This window comes from Salmo salar, chromosome 19 (assembly GCF_965601325.2).
Source record: "Salmo salar chromosome 19, fSalSal1, whole genome shotgun sequence".
Lineage (NCBI taxonomy): Eukaryota > Metazoa > Chordata > Actinopteri > Salmoniformes > Salmonidae > Salmo > Salmo salar.
The window spans coordinates 55525328-55543551 of NC_138309.1; the positions used below are offsets into that span (position 1 = coordinate 55525328).

General features: G+C 41.7%; 1 protein-coding gene across 3 annotated transcripts in view; it reads right to left on the reverse strand.

Moving 5' to 3' along the window:
- The window catches only part of pemt (phosphatidylethanolamine N-methyltransferase), a 114533-nt gene that overhangs the window by 17984 nt on the left and 78325 nt on the right, over positions 1 to 18224 (reverse strand). For all 3 annotated transcript variants that reach the window (XM_082965476.1, XM_082965477.1, NM_001141302.1), the window contains exon 5: positions 5706 to 5817. In XM_082965476.1, the coding sequence (XP_082821602.1) occupies positions 5706 to 5817 (112 nt within the window). The remainder of the gene's footprint in view (positions 1 to 5705; positions 5818 to 18224) is intronic.

An 18224-nucleotide genomic window follows, 5' to 3' on the forward strand; every position in this document is an offset into this window, starting at 1 on the left:
AGTTTACATTTTGTTTATAAATCAGCAAAAATGTAAAAAAAAATACATGTTTTTGCTTTGTCATTACGGGGTAATTGATGAGAAGAAAAAAACGATTTAATCAAATTTTACAATATGGCTGTAACGTAACAAAATGTGGAAAAGGTCTGGGGTCTGAATACTCTCTGAAGGCACTGTATATGCAGAGTCAGGAAGGATATTAGGAGTGCAAGGGAAAAGGAGGGAGAGGAGAAAGAGGTGTGAAGAATGTTATACGGTGATGATGGCGAGAGTGTGTCGGGGGTTGACAAACACAGGAGGACGGTTTCCAGGTGCTGGTGAATGAGGGAGGTCTCTCTGTTAGAGCCAGATGTATATGGATAGCAGGTAAAGTGTTAAAACCTACTCGTGACAATACTGCATCAGTCTCAATGCATCTGCTAATCTCCTTTAGGTCATGGGACGGACGGAGGTAGAGTAAGTGGACGTGTGTGTTTGTGTGTGTGTGGGGGGAGTTGCAGTTGGGTGAGTGTGTGTGTGTGTGGAGGTGCTTTGCCTGGATGAGCTAAGGAGAGCAAGGGAAGCAGAAAACGTAGCCTACGTGAAAATCTATTTTGTGGCAATGGAGACAGAGAGGTGGTCAAATCCCTAAAAAAAACGAGGCACCAGGCACCTGTTAAGAATGATCCCAGGACATGAAGCCTCATAACTGTTGAACAGTCATGTGACGTTAAGAAATTAATGAACATGCAGTAATGCAACATCTCCAGTACTGTATCAGTCTGCATCATTGATACAATGGTGCAGTGCTATAGTTTGTGTGACTAAACAGCCTTTCGAAACCAATATCTGACCACTGAGCCACACGTGCGCCTCACGTGCATGTGGGGGTCACCAGTTCACATATGAGTGGCCGGCACACCTCATGGTCCGACTGTAGCCCTTTCATCCCTGGGGTTACTGACGCACGAGCACGGGGGGGGGGGGGGGATGCTGGAACGGCACAGGGGCGATACTGCTGCCTAGCAGCTCAATCGATTTGAAAATGGAGGGAAAGAGAGGGAGTGCACGGAGAAAAGTAAGGAAGAAAGGGAGCTGCAGGAAATGAGGATAATAGGTTGCAGCGATAGGCTGCTCTCTCCTGCTGTGTCTGCCTAGCAACAGTGCTAAGCCACTCACCAGTGGTTTGGTCACTGTTGTCATGGAGACCACACACATATGTACACACATACAGTTTTCCGCTCCTGAAGGAGAAGTGATTCGAAACTCATAAACAGCAATACACAGAGTGACGTTTGACATTTGTAGTGCTCGTCATCGTTCCCCAGCTCCCAAATTATCATCTAATTGAGTCTTTATTTATACAGATTAGATGCAATTCCCTCAAGTTTTTGCATCCCTATGTTTTATCATGTACTGAAATGCAATTGTTTCTTTCCTGCAGGTAGAGTTTTTTTGTGTCCTGCATGAACACTCTGAAATAAATCAAATCAAAGTTTATTTGTCACGTGCGCTGAATACAACAGGTGTAGACCTTACAGTGAAATGCTTACTTACAGGCGCTAACCAATAGTGCAAAAAAGGTATTAGGTGAACAATAGGTAGGTAAAGAAATAAAACAACAGTAAAAAGACAGGCTATATACAGTAGCGAGGCTATAAAAAGTAGCGAGGCTACATACAGACACCGGTTAGTCAGGCTGATTGAGGTAGTATGTACATGTAGATATGGTTAAAGTGGCTATGCATATATGACAAACAGAGAGTAGCAGCAGCGTAAAAGAGGGGTTGGGGGGGGCACACAATGCAATAGTCCGGGTAGCCATTTTATTACCTGTTCAGGAGTCTTATGGCTTGGGGGTAAAAACTGTTGAGAAGCCTTTTTGTCCTAGACTTGGCACTCCGGTACCGCTTGCCATGCGGTAGTAGAGAGAACAGTATATGACTGGGGTGGCTGGGGTTTTTGACAATTTTTAGGGCCTTGCTCTGACACCGCCTGGTGTAGAGGTCCTGGATGGCAGGCAGCTTTGCTCCAGTGTTGTACTGGGCCGTACGCACTATCCGCCGAGCAGTTGCCGTACCAGGCAGTGATGCAACCAGTCAGGATGCTCTCGATGTTGCAGCTGTAGAACCTTTTGAGGATCTCAGGACCCATGCCAAATCTTTTTAGTTTCCTGAGGGGGAATAGGCTTTGTCGTGCCCTCTTCACAACTGTCTTGGTGTGTTTGGACCATTCTAGTTTGTTGTTGATGTGGACACCAAGGAACTTGAAGCTCTCAACCTGCTCCACCACTGCCCCGTCGATGAAAATGCCCGGTCCTCCTTTTCCTGTAGTCCACAATAATCTCCTTAGTCTTGGTTACATTGAGGGATAGGTTGATATTCTGGCACCACCCGTCATGCAGTCATGCAGTCATGGGTGAACAGGGAGTACAGGAGGGGACTGAGCACGCACCACTAGGGAGCTCCAGTGTTGAGGATCAGCGTGGCAGATGTGTTGCTGCCTACCCTTACCACCTGGGGGTGGCCCGTCAGGAAGTCCAGGATCCAGTTGCAGAGGGAGGTGTTTAGTCCCAGGATCCTTAGCTTAGTGATGAGCTTTGATGGTACTATGGTGTTGAACGCTGAGCTGTAGTCAATGAATAGCATTCTTACGTAAGTGTTCCTTTTGTCCAGGTGGGAAAGGGCAGTGTGGAGTGCAATAGAGATTGCATCATCTGTGGATCTGTTTGGACGGTATGCAAATTGGAGTGGGTCTAGGGTTTCTGGGATAATGGTGTTGATGTGAGCCATTACCAACCTTTCAAAGCACTTCATGGCTACAGATGTGAGTGTTACGGGTCTGTAGTCATTTAGGCAGGTTGCCTTTGCGTTCTTGGGCACAGGGACTATGGTGGTCTGCTTGAAACATGTTGGTAATACAGACTTAAATCAGGGACATGTTGAAAATGTCAGTGAAGTCACCTGGTAGTTGGTCAGCACATGCCCGGAGCACACGTCCTGGTAATCCGTCTGGCCCCGCAGCCTTGTGTATGTTGACCTGTTTAAAGGTCTTACTCATGTCGGCTACGGAGAGCGTGATCACACAGTCGCCTGGAACAGTTGATGCTCTCATGCATGCCTCAGTTTTGCTTACCTCGAAGCGAGCATAGACGTGATTTAGCTTATCTGGTAGGCTCGTGTCACTGGGCAGCTCACGGCTGTGCTTCCCTTTGTAGTCTGTAATAGTTTGCAAGCCCTGCCACATAAGACGAGCGTCGGAGCCGGTGTAGTATGATTCAATCTTAGCCCTGTATTGACGCTTTGCCTGTTTGATGGTTCGTCGCAGGGCATTGTAGGATTTCTTGTAAGCTTCCGGGTTAGAGTCCCGCACCTTGAAAGCGGCAGCTCTACCCTTTAGCTCAGTGCGAATGTTGCCTGTAATCCATGGCTTCTGGTTGGGGTATGTACGTACAGTCACTGTGGGGGCGACATCCTCGATGCACTTATTGATAAAGCCAGTGACTGATGTGGTGTACTCCTCAATGCCATCAGAAGAATCCCGGAACATGTTCCAGTCTGTGATAGCAAAACAGTCCTGTAGTTTAGCATCTGCTTCATCTGACCACTTTTTTATAGACCGGGTCACTGGTGCTTCCTGCTTTAATTTTAGCTTGTAAGCAGGAATCAGGAGGATAGAGTTGTGGTCGGATTTACCAAATGGAGGGCGAGAGAGAGCTTTGTATGCGTCTCTGTGTGTGGAGTACAGGTGATCTAGAATTTGTTCCCCTCTGGTTGCACATTTAACATGTTGATGGAATAGTTAACATCCTAATGACAAGAGAATGAACCGTTTATACCATCATCAAACTAATTCCATATAATGAGAGTACAAGACAGTGTGCAGGAAGGAACAACAGCGGAAAGAGCAACAGCAGACAATATGTTGTATTTTACGCTGAGAGTGCAGGCTGATTTGGAGCTGCAATCTAGGCTACCAACTGAGCCCTAGTGCACACTGAGACCTCCATTAGGGGTAATTGTGGCTTTCCTGCTCTGTCTGATGAGTGGAGAATATGTAGCCCCCACCATCTCATGTGCTTCCTGTACAATTTTCATGCATTTACATTTTAGTCATTTAGCAGACGCTCTTACAGTAGTAAGAACATACATTTACATACTTTTTTCATACTAGTCCTCCGTGGGAATTGAACCCCCAACCCTAGCGTTGCAAGTGTCATGCTCTACAAACTATGCTACATGGGTCTACACCTGGGGCCGCATGGCAAATGGCCCAGGAACACAAGAACAATACTTGAGGGCCAGTCAGTCCTCCCCCTGTCAAGAGGAAAGAAATCTCTCACGCACAGACGCAAGCAGGTGTATCAAATCAAGCACATAGCCATGCAATCTCCATAGACAAACATTGGCAGTAGAATGGCCTTACTGAAGAGCTCAATGACTTTCAACGTGGCTCCATCATAGGATGCCACCTTTCCAACAAGTCAGTTCGTCAAATTTCTGCCCTGCTAGAGCACTGTAAGTGCTGTTATTGTGAAGTGGAAACATCTAGGAGAAATAATGTCTCAGTTGCAAAGTGGTAGGCCACACAAGCTCACAGAACGGGACCGCTGAGTGCTGAAGCACGTACTACCGAGTTCCAAACTACCTCTGGAAGCAACGTCAGCACAAGAACAGTTCATTGGAAGCTTCATGAAATGGGTTTCCATGACCGAGCAGTCACACACAAGCCTAAGATCACCATGCACAATGCCAAGCATCAGATGGAGGTGTGTAAACCTCGCCGCCATTGGACTCAGGAGCAGTGGAAACGCGTTCTCTGGCGTAATGAATCACACTTCTCCATCTAGCAGTCCAACGGAAGAACTTGGGTTTGCCGGACACCAGGAGATCACTACCTGCCCCAATGCATAGTGCCAACTGTAAAGTTTGGTGGAGGAGGAACAATGGTCTGGGGCTGTTTTTCATGGTTCGGGCTAGGCCCCTTAGTTCCAGTGAAGGAAAATCTTAACGCTACAGCATACAATGACATTCCAGACGATTCTGTGCTTCCAACTTTGTGGCAACAGTTTGGGGAAGGCCCTTACCTACTTCAGCATGACAATGCCCCGGTGCACAAAGCGAGGTCAATACAGAAACGGTTTGTCGAGATTGGTGTGGAAGAACTTGACTGGCTTGCACAGAGCCCTGACCTCAACCCTATTGAACACCTTAGGGATGAAATGGAATGACGACTGCGAGCCAGGCCTAATCGCCCAACATCAGCCCGACCTCACTTACGCTTGTGGCTGAATGGAAGCAAGTCCCTGCAGCAATGTTCCAACATCTAGTGGAAAGCCTTCCCAGAAGAGTGGAGGCTGTTATAGCAGCGAAGGGGGGACCAACTCCATATTAATGCCCATGATTTTGGAATGAGATGTTTGATGAGCAGGTGTTCACATACTTTTGGTCATGTAATGTATGTCCTACGGAGCCATTGTACTTCCTGTTATGATGAATATTACTTCACTACAAAGTGAAGTGCTGTCATTATGTCTGGCCAATCAGACAGTGTGAGTGGGTCTGGGACAGAGACCGGAGAATTATGGGTTTTCAGCTAGCCAAACAAACAAACCAATGCACACACACCTAGCACAAACATACTCAAACACGCTTGCTCTCGCACCCACAAGCTCTCTCTCTCTCTCACACACACACACACACATACACACGGACACACAGACTTACATGAATGCGAGTCCCAGATAGTTGGCAGTGCTGCCCCAGTACATAGGGTTCTCAGTTACATTGAAGGGGAAACCTTTCACTTTCTCTTCCATTAGGATTCCAAAATAGTCACCTGGAAGAAACACACGTACATAAGATATTCAATACATCACACTACAGGTGACCAGATACACTACCCACCACTACTCTCAAAAGACACACTGATCAGCTTTAATATTGCAGATAGATTGTGGCTCTATTAATGTTATTGTCTGCATCATTTCCAATCACCAATATACACTGAAAAAAATATAAACGCAACATGTAATATGTTGGTCCATGTTTCATGAGCTGAAGTGAAAGATCCCAGAAATGTTCCATTCACACAAAAAGCTTATTTCATTAAAAAAGGAGGAAAATTGCACAAATTTGTTTACATTCCTGTTAGTGAGCATTTGTCCTTTGCCAAGATAATCCATCCACCTGACAGGTGTGGCATATCAAGAAGCTGTTTAAACAGCATGATCATTACACAGGTGCACCTTGTGCTGGGGACAATAAAAATCCACTATAAAATGTGCAGTTTTGTCACACAATACAATGCCACAGATGTCTCACGTTTTGAAGGAATGTGCAATACGCATGCTGACTGCAGGAATGTCCACCAGAGCAGTTGCCAGAGAATTGAATGTTAGTTTCTCTAACATAAGCCGACTCCAACGTCATTTTAGAGAACTTGTCAGTATGTCCAACTGGCCTCACAACCGCAGACCACGTGTAACCACACCAGCCAAGGACCTCCACATCCAACTTCTTCACCTGCGGGATCGTCTGAGACCAACAACCCATACAGCAGATGAAACTGAGGAGTATTTCTGTCTGTAATATAGCCCTTTTGTGGGGAAAAAAACAAATTCCAAATTGGCCACCCAAGGCTGCGCCCCTGCTCAGTCATGTGAAATCCATCGATTAGGGCCCAATAAATTTATTTCAATTGACTGATTTCCTTTTATGAACTAAGTAAAAACATTGAAATTGTTGCATGTTGTGTTTAAATATATTTTTCAGTATATTTCTTTGTAAATATATAGTAAATATATTATTTTAAATACTGTATATATATTTTTAAACATACATTTTTACAGACCGTATATTTTACATCAGTTATATTTTGTTTGTTTTTAGTCCGAGCTGTCAGCTACCCTTAACCCCTCCCATATATCTCTTAAGACCATCCAGTTGTGATTTCTAACTGCCATATATGTATTTTCCACTCTGTGCTGTGATGTTTTACAAAGGTTCTGAACCTTTATATGCTCATAGTTTCTTCAGATTGTAAATTAAAGAAATATTTTTGCTAAGAGTTGTATTATATTATTGATTATGACTATTCAAATCACCCAGAAGTGCTATTTCAAGTTAGCTCCTAATAAATGTTGATATTCTTTTGACCATTCCTGAACCTGCGACCAAAAACAAGCTACATATGGGCAGTAGCAAAACAAGTGATCTAATGATTGTCTCTTTGCAAAATCTCCAGAGGTGGGATGGTTGTATCCCCTATATAACATTTTATTGATTGCAAGAATTTTATATAATCATTTAAATTAAGTTTTGAATCCGGCGTCGTTTTATGCATCAATTCATAAACCATGTGCCATGGAATCGGTACATCGAACATCTCCTCCCAACTATTTTGCAACCTGTATGGAGCAGCTGTACATTTTTTGGTCCTTAAATAAAAAAGTACACCAGTTTTATTTATCATAATCTTTAACCAATTTTGGTCTTTAATGCAGGACAGACAAGTTCCTTATCTTCTCCCCCTTCCACTTGCCTCCTCCATTTTTGTGGTAATACTGCAATCAGTTGGTTGTAACTTTGGATAGAGCAGACATTTCCATATATTTTTGTTAACTGCATGTGACATACATTAACTCCACCAGTTCGATTTATGATATAAATTGACAAAGGTAAAAGTGGAAAGGTGGAATAAAAGGTGGAATAAAACAAAAAACTGGTTTTAAAAAAAGCGATATTTTGGAGATTCATTCATTTTCAAAAGGCCATTCTTGAACACTGGGTGTTCCATTCTTGCTAATCTGCTAGAGAACCAGTTCGGATTTAAGTATAGTTTTGTATGACTGAAGCCTTTAGTGAGAGGTCTAATGCATGAATATTTAATCATTTCTCCCTCCGAATTCATATTCATTATATAAATAGGCCCGTTGAATTGTGTCTGGCTTGCCATTCCAAATAAAGTGGAACATTTTTTGCTCATGTAATTGAAGTGATCATTCATACAAGTACGAATGATTAAATGAATATAAAAGTACAGAATATGTTGACTTTTGTATCAGGGTGCTAATGGCTAAATATTTTGGCTAGGTGGATGGTTACAAAATGGAGGAAGGTGGAGGGAATGTATGAGTGAGGCTGGTGGCAGGAGTCTCTGATCTGGGGCATAACTCAGTGAGCACCTGGCTGCCGACTGCATAACCTGCCAGTGGGAGCTCTCCCATCATACAGACTACACAAAAATGCACTATTATGGTTGCTTTGGCAACATCTCTGGATTTTTGCATTAGGGGGCGGAGGGGTATACTATGAAGTTACAGTTGAAGTGGGAAGTTTACATATATTTAGGTTGGAGTCATTATAAAACTCGTTTTTCAACCACACCACACATTTCTTGTTAACAAACTATAGTTTTGGCAAGTCGGTTAGGACATCTACTTTGTGCATGACACAAGTAATTTTTCCAACAATTGTTTACAGACAGATTATTTCACTTAATCACAATTCCAGTGGGTCAGAAGTTTACAATACACTAAGATGACTGTGCCTTTAAACAGCTTGAAAGATTCCAGAAAATGATGTAATGGATTTAGAAGCTTCTGATAGGCTAATTGACATAATTTAAGTCAATTGGAGGTGTACCTGTGGATGTATTTCAAGGCCTACCTTCAAACTAAGTGCCTCTTTGCTTGACATCATGGGAAAATCAAAAGAAATCAGCCAAGACCTCAGAAAAACAATTGTAGACCTCTACATGTCTGGTGCATCCTTGGGAGCAATTTCCAAATGCCTGAATGTACCATGTTCATCTGTACAAACAATAGCACGCAAGTATAAACACCATGAGACCACGCAGCCATCATACCACTCAGGAAGGAGACGCGTTCTGTCTCCTAGAGATGAACATACTTTGGTGCGAAAAGTGCAAATCAATCCCAGAACAACAGCAAAGGACCTTGTGAAGATGCTGGAGGAAACAGGTAAAAAAGTATCTATATCCACAGTAAAACTAGTCCTATATCGACATAACCTGAAAGGCCACTCAGCAAGGAAGAAGCCACTGCTCCAAAACCGCCTTAAAAAAGCCAGATTACGGTTTGCAACTGCACATGGGGACAAAGATCATACTTTTTGGAGAAATGTCCTCTGGTCTGATGAAACAAAAATAGAACTGTTTGGCCGTAATGACTATCGTTATGTTTGGATGAAAAAGGGGGATGCTTGTAAGCCGAAGAACAACATCCCACCCGTGAAGCACGGGGTGGCAGCATTATGTTGTGGGGGTGCTTTGCTGCAGGAGGGACTGGTGAACTTCACAAAATAGATGGCATCATGAGGATGGAAAATTATGTGGATATATTGAAGCAACATCTCAAGACATCAGTCAGGAAGTTAAAGCTTGGTCGCAAATGGGTCTTCCAAATGGACAATGACCCCAAGCATACTTCCAAAGTTGTGGCAAAATGGCTTAACCTGTTAGGGCTAGGGGGCAGTATTGACACGGCCGGATAAAAAACGTACCCGATTTAATCTGGTTACTACTCCTGCCCAGTAACTACAATATGCATATAATTATTGGCTTTGGATAGAAAACACCCTAAAGTTTCCAAAACTGTTTGAATGGTGTCTGTGAGTATAACAGAACTCAAATGGCAGGCCAAAACCTGAGAAGATTCCATGCAGGAAGTGGCCTGTCTGAGAAGTTGTGTTTCATCTTGGCTCTTTTTATTGAAGACTGAGGATCTTTGCTCTAACGTGACACTTCCTACGGCTCCCATAGGCTCTCAGAGCCCGGGAAAAAGCTGAACGATATCGAGGCAGCCTCTGGCTGAAACACATTATCGCTTTTGGCAAGTGGCCGATCAGAGTACTATGGGCTTATAGTAAATCTGACTTTGGTGAGTGCTAAACTTGCTGGGTGTCTAAATAGCTAGCCCTGTGATGCCGGGCTATCTACTGAGAATATTGCAAAATGTGCTTTCACCGAAAAGCTATTTTAAAATCGGACATATCGAGTGCATAGAGGAGTTCTGTATCTATAATTCTTAAAATAATTGTTATGCTTTTTGTGAACGTTTATCGTGAGTAATTTAGAAAATTCACCGGCAGTGTTCGGTGGGAATGCTAGTCACATGCTAATGTAAAAAGCTGGTTTTTGATATAAATATGAACTTGATTGAACAAAACATGCATGTATTGTATAACATAATGTCCTAGGGTTGTCATCTGATGAAAATCATCAAAGGTTAGTGCTGCATTTAGCTGTGGTTTGGGTTTATATGACATTATATGCTAGCTTGAAAAATGGGTGTCTGATTATTTCTGGCTGGGTACTCTGCTGACATAATCTAATGTTTTGCTTTCGTTGTAAAGCCTTTTTGAAATCGGACAGTGTGGTTAGATTAACGAGAGTCTTGTCTTTAAAATGGTGTAAAATAGTCATATGTTTGAAAAATTGAAGTTTTTGCATTTTTGTGTTTTTTGAATAACGCGCCACGGGATTACACTGGCTGTTACGTAGGTGGGACGATTTGCTGCCACCTACCCTAGAGAGGTTAAGGACAACAATGTCAAGATATTGGAGTGGCCATCACAAAGACCTGACCTCAATCCTATAGAACATTTGTGGGCAGAACTGAAAAAGCGTGTGTGAGCAAGGAGGCCTACAGCCTGACTCAGTTACACCAGCTCTGTCAGGAGGAATGGGCCAACATTCACCCAACTTATTGTGGGAAACTTGTGGAAGGCTACCTGAAACGTTTGACCCAAGTTAAACAATTTAAAGGCAATGCTACCAAATACTAATTGAGTGAATGTAAACTTCTGACCCACTGGGAATGTGATGAAAGAAAGAAAAGCTGAAATAAATCATTCTCTCTGCTATTATGCTGATATTTCACATTCTTAAAATAAAGTGGTGATCCTAACTGACCTAAAACAGGGAATTTTTACTCAGATTAAATGTCAGGAATTGTGAAAAACTGAGTTTAAATGTATTTGGCTAAGGTGCATGTAAACTTCAGACTTCAACTGTAGGCAGATTGTCAGGATTTTCTAAAGCGAGCCAGCTTCAGCTAGCTTCACATTCCAACTCAGGCTTCATTCTATGTTACGAAGGTGGATATTGATCCTGCACCTGCCGCTAACTCAAACCAGGATTGCAACTGCACGTGTGTCGCAGCTGTATAGCACAACGAGTCGAACGCCAAACTCTTCATTGAGACAATGCTGGAACAGCAATCTACTGTAGGGGCAAATCCATTACATATTTTCATTTTTTCAGAAACCAAAATGAAAGACAAATTATCCTGAAAATTCAGCCTATGGTGGTTAATAAACTGGGTGTTTCGAGCATCTAATGCTGATTGGCTGAAAGACGTGGTATATCAGACCATTTACCATGGGTATTACAAAACATGTATTTTTTCTGCTCTAATTACATTGGTAACCAGTTTAAAATGGCAATAAGGCACCCCGGGTGTTTGTGGTACATTGCCAACATACCATGGCTAAGGGCTTTATCCAGGCACTCCGAGCCGCGTCGTGCTTAAGAACAGCTATTAGCTGTGGTATATTGGCCATATACCACGCCTCCTCGGGCCTTATTTCTTAATTAGAAGTGCCATCTTTCTTTTATTACACGTATCATTAATGCCGTCTTATCAATGAACAGGCACCCTTTTTCCCAATCCTATAGATCAAATAATGGTCATACAAAATGCCATTGCTAAATTTGCAGTTTGATAGTTATTTTAATATTAATATTTTTAACACAAAATATTTGATCAATCAAATATTTAATCAGTCATCTTCCTCAAATGAAAGGGAGGATGATGTAATTTTTGCGAGAGGGAGAGAATCTGATTTCTGGCAAAAATGTGAGTTACCTTCGTGGCAACGGTTATCCCAAGTTTAATTCAATTTAGTTTAGCTCCTCTATCCCGCTTCGTAGTATACCCCTCAGCTGTTTGGTTTGGTAGGTGAAAGGTGAAGAGCGGTAGGGGCGAAGGGAGGTTACACTAAAGTAAGGTGTAGGCTGAGGCATAGCTCAGTGTAACTGGAGAACCCGCATGGCTTCGACTGCAGTGTGAATTATTTTCCATATAAACAGTACCTCTCTCTAAGTAAAACAGACAAGTTGATCTTTTCTAATTCACAAAGATGGCCATTTTCATTTTCTCTTTAAAATGCCAAAATGTAAGAAGAGGCAGGTAAATACATTTTTTATATATAATGGGTTACATGATGTAGTCTGTGTGATAGACTTACATCAACAAATCTTTGCTGAATAGAAACCTGGCTTTTAGGGCATCATAACAAAACCATGGTAAACTAAATTGACTTTCTCTGCGTCACTTTAGAAGATAACTATATTTTTCAATTTGCTTAAGAGACTTCAAACCCAGATTTCTTGACAAATGACCAAAGTCACTAAAGGAGGGTTTATTTACAGTACACTACATTATCTAGAGACGCCAAGCCCCCCCACCAAAACTGATGTGGCTCTGCTTTATGTATTCTTTGAGTATTAGAAATACCGGTCTCTGACGTAAAAAAAAAAAAAATTACACTCAGCATTCACATGATGGCTTAAAGGTGAAAAATATAAGTGGTAAGCTCATGTTCTCTGTCTACCTGATAACGAGAGTTTCAGAGAAAAACATGAACACAAGAGCTGTGGTATATGGACAAAAACCCATTGGAATGATACGTTTATAACAATAAAACTACTACTAATTTGAAAGGCATAGCTATCAACGTACCCGTTAGCAATTGGCCATATTAGCAGACTTAATTCATTTCAAACATCACATTTCCGTATAGGTAACTATTTATATTTACTGATATCCTCGGTAAGTGGTCAGTTCGGTCGTCACGATATTTTTCTGTCTATCATCCCCGCTCTTATGAACACAATATCGAAACGGTGTAGCTGCATGCACCCAACATGAACTTTTTAGAGGTTTGGAGGCCCCACAAACACTTTCTCTCTTCGGAATCACCTCAAAACGCACTCGTCAGTTTACCTCCCCTCATGTCAATTGGTATGTTATTCGTCCTAGTCTACCCACCTAAAAATCCACCTTCACCCGTTACGAGGATAAACACTAACTTCATAAACAGCCATCATTGTTCACTTAGCTGCTCCACAGCCAATGGGCTTGGTTTAACTTTAGGAGCTATGGCACTGTAGCTCATTCTAAATCACAGTTACACACTCACACCTTATGGCAGTAAACACAAGTAACCGCTGCATGATTCAATTATTCCAAGTGTAATGTTGACACCTTTATCTTCCTTCAGGGCCTATTGACCTCCGCAGTAGACGACAGAAAAAAAGAAACATTGAAACTGACATAAGAATTGGGCCCAGGAGCTTCAAAACATTGTGGGATTCAGAGTGAGTCAACATTGATGTATAGTTATTTTTAAACAAGCTCTGAGGCAGGGAGAAAGAGGGACCTGAGCAATACGAAAAAGTTAAACAACAACAAGAGGCCTTAGGAGGACAACAGACTGAGCGTGAACAGAGGCTGAGTAAGCAGCTGAGCCCTATGGATGTTTCATACCAAATCATAGCGTGGCGTAAAATCACAGGGCAGCATGTAGCCTAGCGGGCCAGTAACAGAAAAGTCGCTGGTTCGAATCCACGAGCCGACTAGGTGAAAAATCGATCGATGTTCCCTTGAGCAAGGCACTTAACCCTAATTGCTCCTGTAAGTCGATTTGGATATACAGGCGCTCTCGCGCGAGTTCAGTCTGATTCTCAAAGTAGGTGGTGAGGGGGGGGGGGTCGTCCTTGAAAACAAGCCCAGCTGGAGAAATATTCTGATATTAGTTCGTTGTTGATACGAATGTGTTTGTTTGCACAATTGGACTTAAAATGTAGGATAATGGGTCTGATAGTCTGATCGGCCATACCTTGCAACAGTACTAAAATGGCGGAATAGAGAATGACAAATAGTAGATAGTGAAGGGTTTGACCTTGAAAAGACGTACAGCTGGTGATACAGATTTTTTTTCATTGTTAATAAGTGTTTGTTTGCGTCGGTGAAAATCAAATAAAAGTGTACTGAGGTTGGTAGTCCGGTCGGCCATACCTTACAACAAATTATGTATGTATTATGTACAGTATATATACACATTAAGAGACGGGTGACAGGGGTTGAGGAAGATGTGCTAGGTGAGGGCAGGGTGTATAGAGCATGAACGCACAACCACTGACATGACCAATTTCTACCTGAAAGGTTACGTATGTATAGTGCCTAACGTGTGTGAAGTCAGAACAAGGCAAAGGGTTTTTCTGACCAACTTATAAGAGCTCTCTCAGCCTATTGCGGACAGTCTGAGCACTGATGAAGGGATTGTGCGTTCCTGGTGTAACTCGGGCAGTTGTTGTGACTAATCCTGTACTGTCCCCGCAGGTGTGATGTTCAGATGTACCGATCCTGTGCAGGTGTTGTTACACGTGGTCTGTCACTGCGAGGACGATCAGCAGTCCATCCTGTCTCCCTGTAGCGCTGTCTTAGGCGTCTCACAGTAAGGACATTGCAATTTATTGCCCTGGCCACATCTGTTGTTTTTCAGAGTCAGTAGAAAGGCCTCTTTAGTGTTCTAAGTTTTCATAAATGTGACCTTAATTGCCTACCGTCTGTAAGCTGTTAATGTCTTAACCTGTTGGGGGTAGGGGGCAGTATTTACACGGCCGGATAAAAAACGTACCCGATTTAATCTGGTTATTACTACTGCCCAGAAACTAGAATATGCATATAATTATTGGCTTTGGATAGAAAACACCCTAAAGTTTCTAAAACTGTTTGAATGGTGTCTGTGAGTATAACACAACTCATATGGCAGGCAAAAACCTGAGAAGATTCCTTACAGGAAGTGCCCTCTCTGACCATTCCTTGAGCTTCTTGACTCTGTTTATTGAAGACTGAGGATCTTTGCTGTAACGTGACACTTCCTACGGCTCCCATAGGCTCTCAGAAGGCGGGAAAAAGCTGAATGATGTAATTCCAGCCCCAGGCTGAAACACATTAGCACTTTTGGCAAGTGCTCTATCAGAGGACAATGGGCTGAGGCGCGTACACGAGTCGACCCCATGTTTTTATTTTCTATCGTCTTTGAAGCTAAACACAGATTCCCGGTCGGAATATTATCGCTTTTTTACGAGAAAAATGGCATAAAAATTGATTTTAAACAGCGGTTGACATGCTTCGAAGTACGGTAATGGAATATTTAGAATTTTCTTGTCACGAAATGCGTCGGATAGTGTCTTGAACACACGAACAAAACAGAGGATATTTGAACATAACTATGGATTATTTTGAACCAAACCAACATTTGTTATTGAAGTAGACGTCATGGGAGTGCATTCTGACGAAGACAGCAAAGGTAATAACATTTTTCTTATAGTAAATCTGATTTTGGTGAGTGCTAAACTTGGTGGGTGTCTAAATAGCTAGCCCTGTGATGCCGGGCTATCTACTGAGAATATTGCAAAATGTGCTTTCACCGAAAAGCTATTTTAAAATCGGACATAGCGAGTGCATAGAGGAGTTCTGTATCTATAATTCTTAAAATAATTGTTATGTTTTTTGTCAACGTTTATCGTGAGTAATTTAGTAAATTCACCGGAATTTTGCGGGGGGTATGCTAGTTCTGAACGTCACATGCTAATGTAAAAAGCTGTTTTTTGATATAAATATGAACTTGATTGAACAAAACATGCATGTATTGTATAACATAATGTCCTAGGGTTGTCATCTGATGAAGATCATCAAAGGTTAGTGCTGCATTTAGCTGTGGTTTGGGTTTATGTGACATTATATGCTAGCTTGAAAAATGGGTGTCTGATTATTTCTGGCTGGGTACTCTGCTGACATAATCTAATGTTTTGCTTTCGTTGTAAAGCCTTTTTGAAATCGGACAGTGTGGTTAGATTAACGACAGTCTTGTCTTTAAAATGGTGTAAAATAGTCATATGTTTGAGAAATTGAAGTAATAGCATTTCTAAGGTATTTGAATAACGCGCCACGGGATTCAACTGGCTGTTGAGTAGGTGGGACGATTTCGTCCCGCCGACCCTAGAGAGGTTAACGATCGTTCCACAGGTACATGTTCATTAATTGTTTATGGTTCATTGAACAAGCATGGGAAACAGTGTTTAAACCCTTTACAATGAAGATCTGTGAAGTTATTTGGATTTTTACGAATTATCTTTGAAAGACAGGGTCCTGAAAAAGAGACGTTCCTTTTTTTGCTGAGTTTATAATAAAAAAGACGAAAAAGCACTCCTCTACAAAACATGTAAATTACAATGTTCACTCACTTGTGTCCATAAAGCAAACAGCACAAAAATGAACACATCTATACACTCAATGAAATGCGTCAATGAAATTGAACATTGCCTATGTCATGAAGTGGCCCTTTCTGGGTATAGATAGTGGCTTCCCCCGCTCTCTCACTCTCTCCTACACCCAGGTTCTGTTATCTCAGGCCATAAATTCCTGGCGGAGACTCTCTCCCCCTGGTCATGCAGAAAGAGAGAACGAAGGATTTCACATGGCGAACTCCTAAATCCCCAAAATGGGAATTTGAAACAAAATGTCCACTTGTGAGAAGGTAGGAATGGTCCGTGGACACTTAATGACGGGTGTGTTTCATTTGGTGACCTCAGAGAGAACAGGAAACACAACTATATTTCTGAATGTGTACATTTCTCAATTATGGGGTTTTCATCTAATTCTTGTATAAAATGAATGAGTAAAGATGAAACTATTTGTGAAATGATGTAATGTGATGTTAAACCTTTAATTGAGAGAATTGTATTCCCTTTAAAGTTTAAATAAGTCATTGGCCCGCCCCCATGAGCACAGACATGATCTGGCGTCATATAACCACCTTTTCTATTGTTACAAATAAAAACCCCTCCTGAGGAAATCCTCTTCAGACCACAAAAACCTCAGTATAAGCTAAGGTGGCAATGGTTGTTGAATTCCTAACCAAACCACGTGGAGCATTGGCTACACGGTGGGAAATGGTTAAACTCTGAGACTATCGATTCCGACAGAATAAGAGCAAATCTTAGATACTAATTACTAGTATGCAGCTAGAAATGATGTAAACCTGGGATGCTATTACCGATAACCGCTGAAACAACTATTCTATGAGAACATTTCTGAATGGTACTCTGAAGTATCCATTCTAACCATGAAAGACTGATCTTCAGGGAAGCAGAGAGAGAGAGAGAGAGAGACTCGGATGAACTCTCCAACAGACTGACTGACGATTCCAACAGAGATCACGACGACACACTGAGCGTAAATATATATTGATTGCAATTATTCCCGAATGAGTGAGCGTTCATGTGCAAAGGGTTAGCATTTCAATTAATAAAAATATAAACTGTGTAGGGATTCCTTTTGTCTTTCCCGCATGTTCTCAGTCCACACCCACTTTCCTTTCTCCACCAAGCCGTCATATCGGCTTAGCCCACTAGGGAACCTCCCCTATCAGTTCCTTGTAACCATATCTACTGTTTGTTTGTTTATGCATTTCTGTGATTATTTAGTTAGTTAGTAAATAAATGTTTAAGCCAATTGGTGTATGGATGATTCATAGTAAAGGCTGGGTTCGTGCAGATAACCAACCATTTACGACCTTTGGAATGAGAATGACGTGAGGTAAAGAATAATTCATTAATTAGAAGACTAATTGATGAGATATTAAAATATCTGAATAGTTATATTAGAAAAATTATAACTTTGTAATCTGAAGATTTTCCTTGGTGCCCCAACTTCTTAGATAATTACATTTACATGATTAGTTTAATCATGTAATAATAATTACAGAGAATTGATTTGATAAAATAACAGTCTTCACTTTTAATGATGCCAAAGACACGGCAGCTACATGACTCCAAGTATAATACAGAAGTCCAAAAAAACATGCCTCTGTACCTTATCCTACCTCATTTGCACACACTGTATACAGACTTTTCTACTGTATTATTGACTGTATGTTTGTTTATTCCATGTGTAACTCTGTGTTGTTGTTTGTGTCACACTGCTTTGCTTTATCTTGGCCAGGTCGCAGTTGTAAATGAGAACTTGTTCTCAACTAGCCTACCTGGTTAAATGAAGGTGAAAAAAAAAATGAAAAAAAAAGAAGCTTTAACTCCTTGTCAGCCTGTTAAGGAAGAGTCATAGCATAGCTACTTCCGAGTTACCAGTAAGT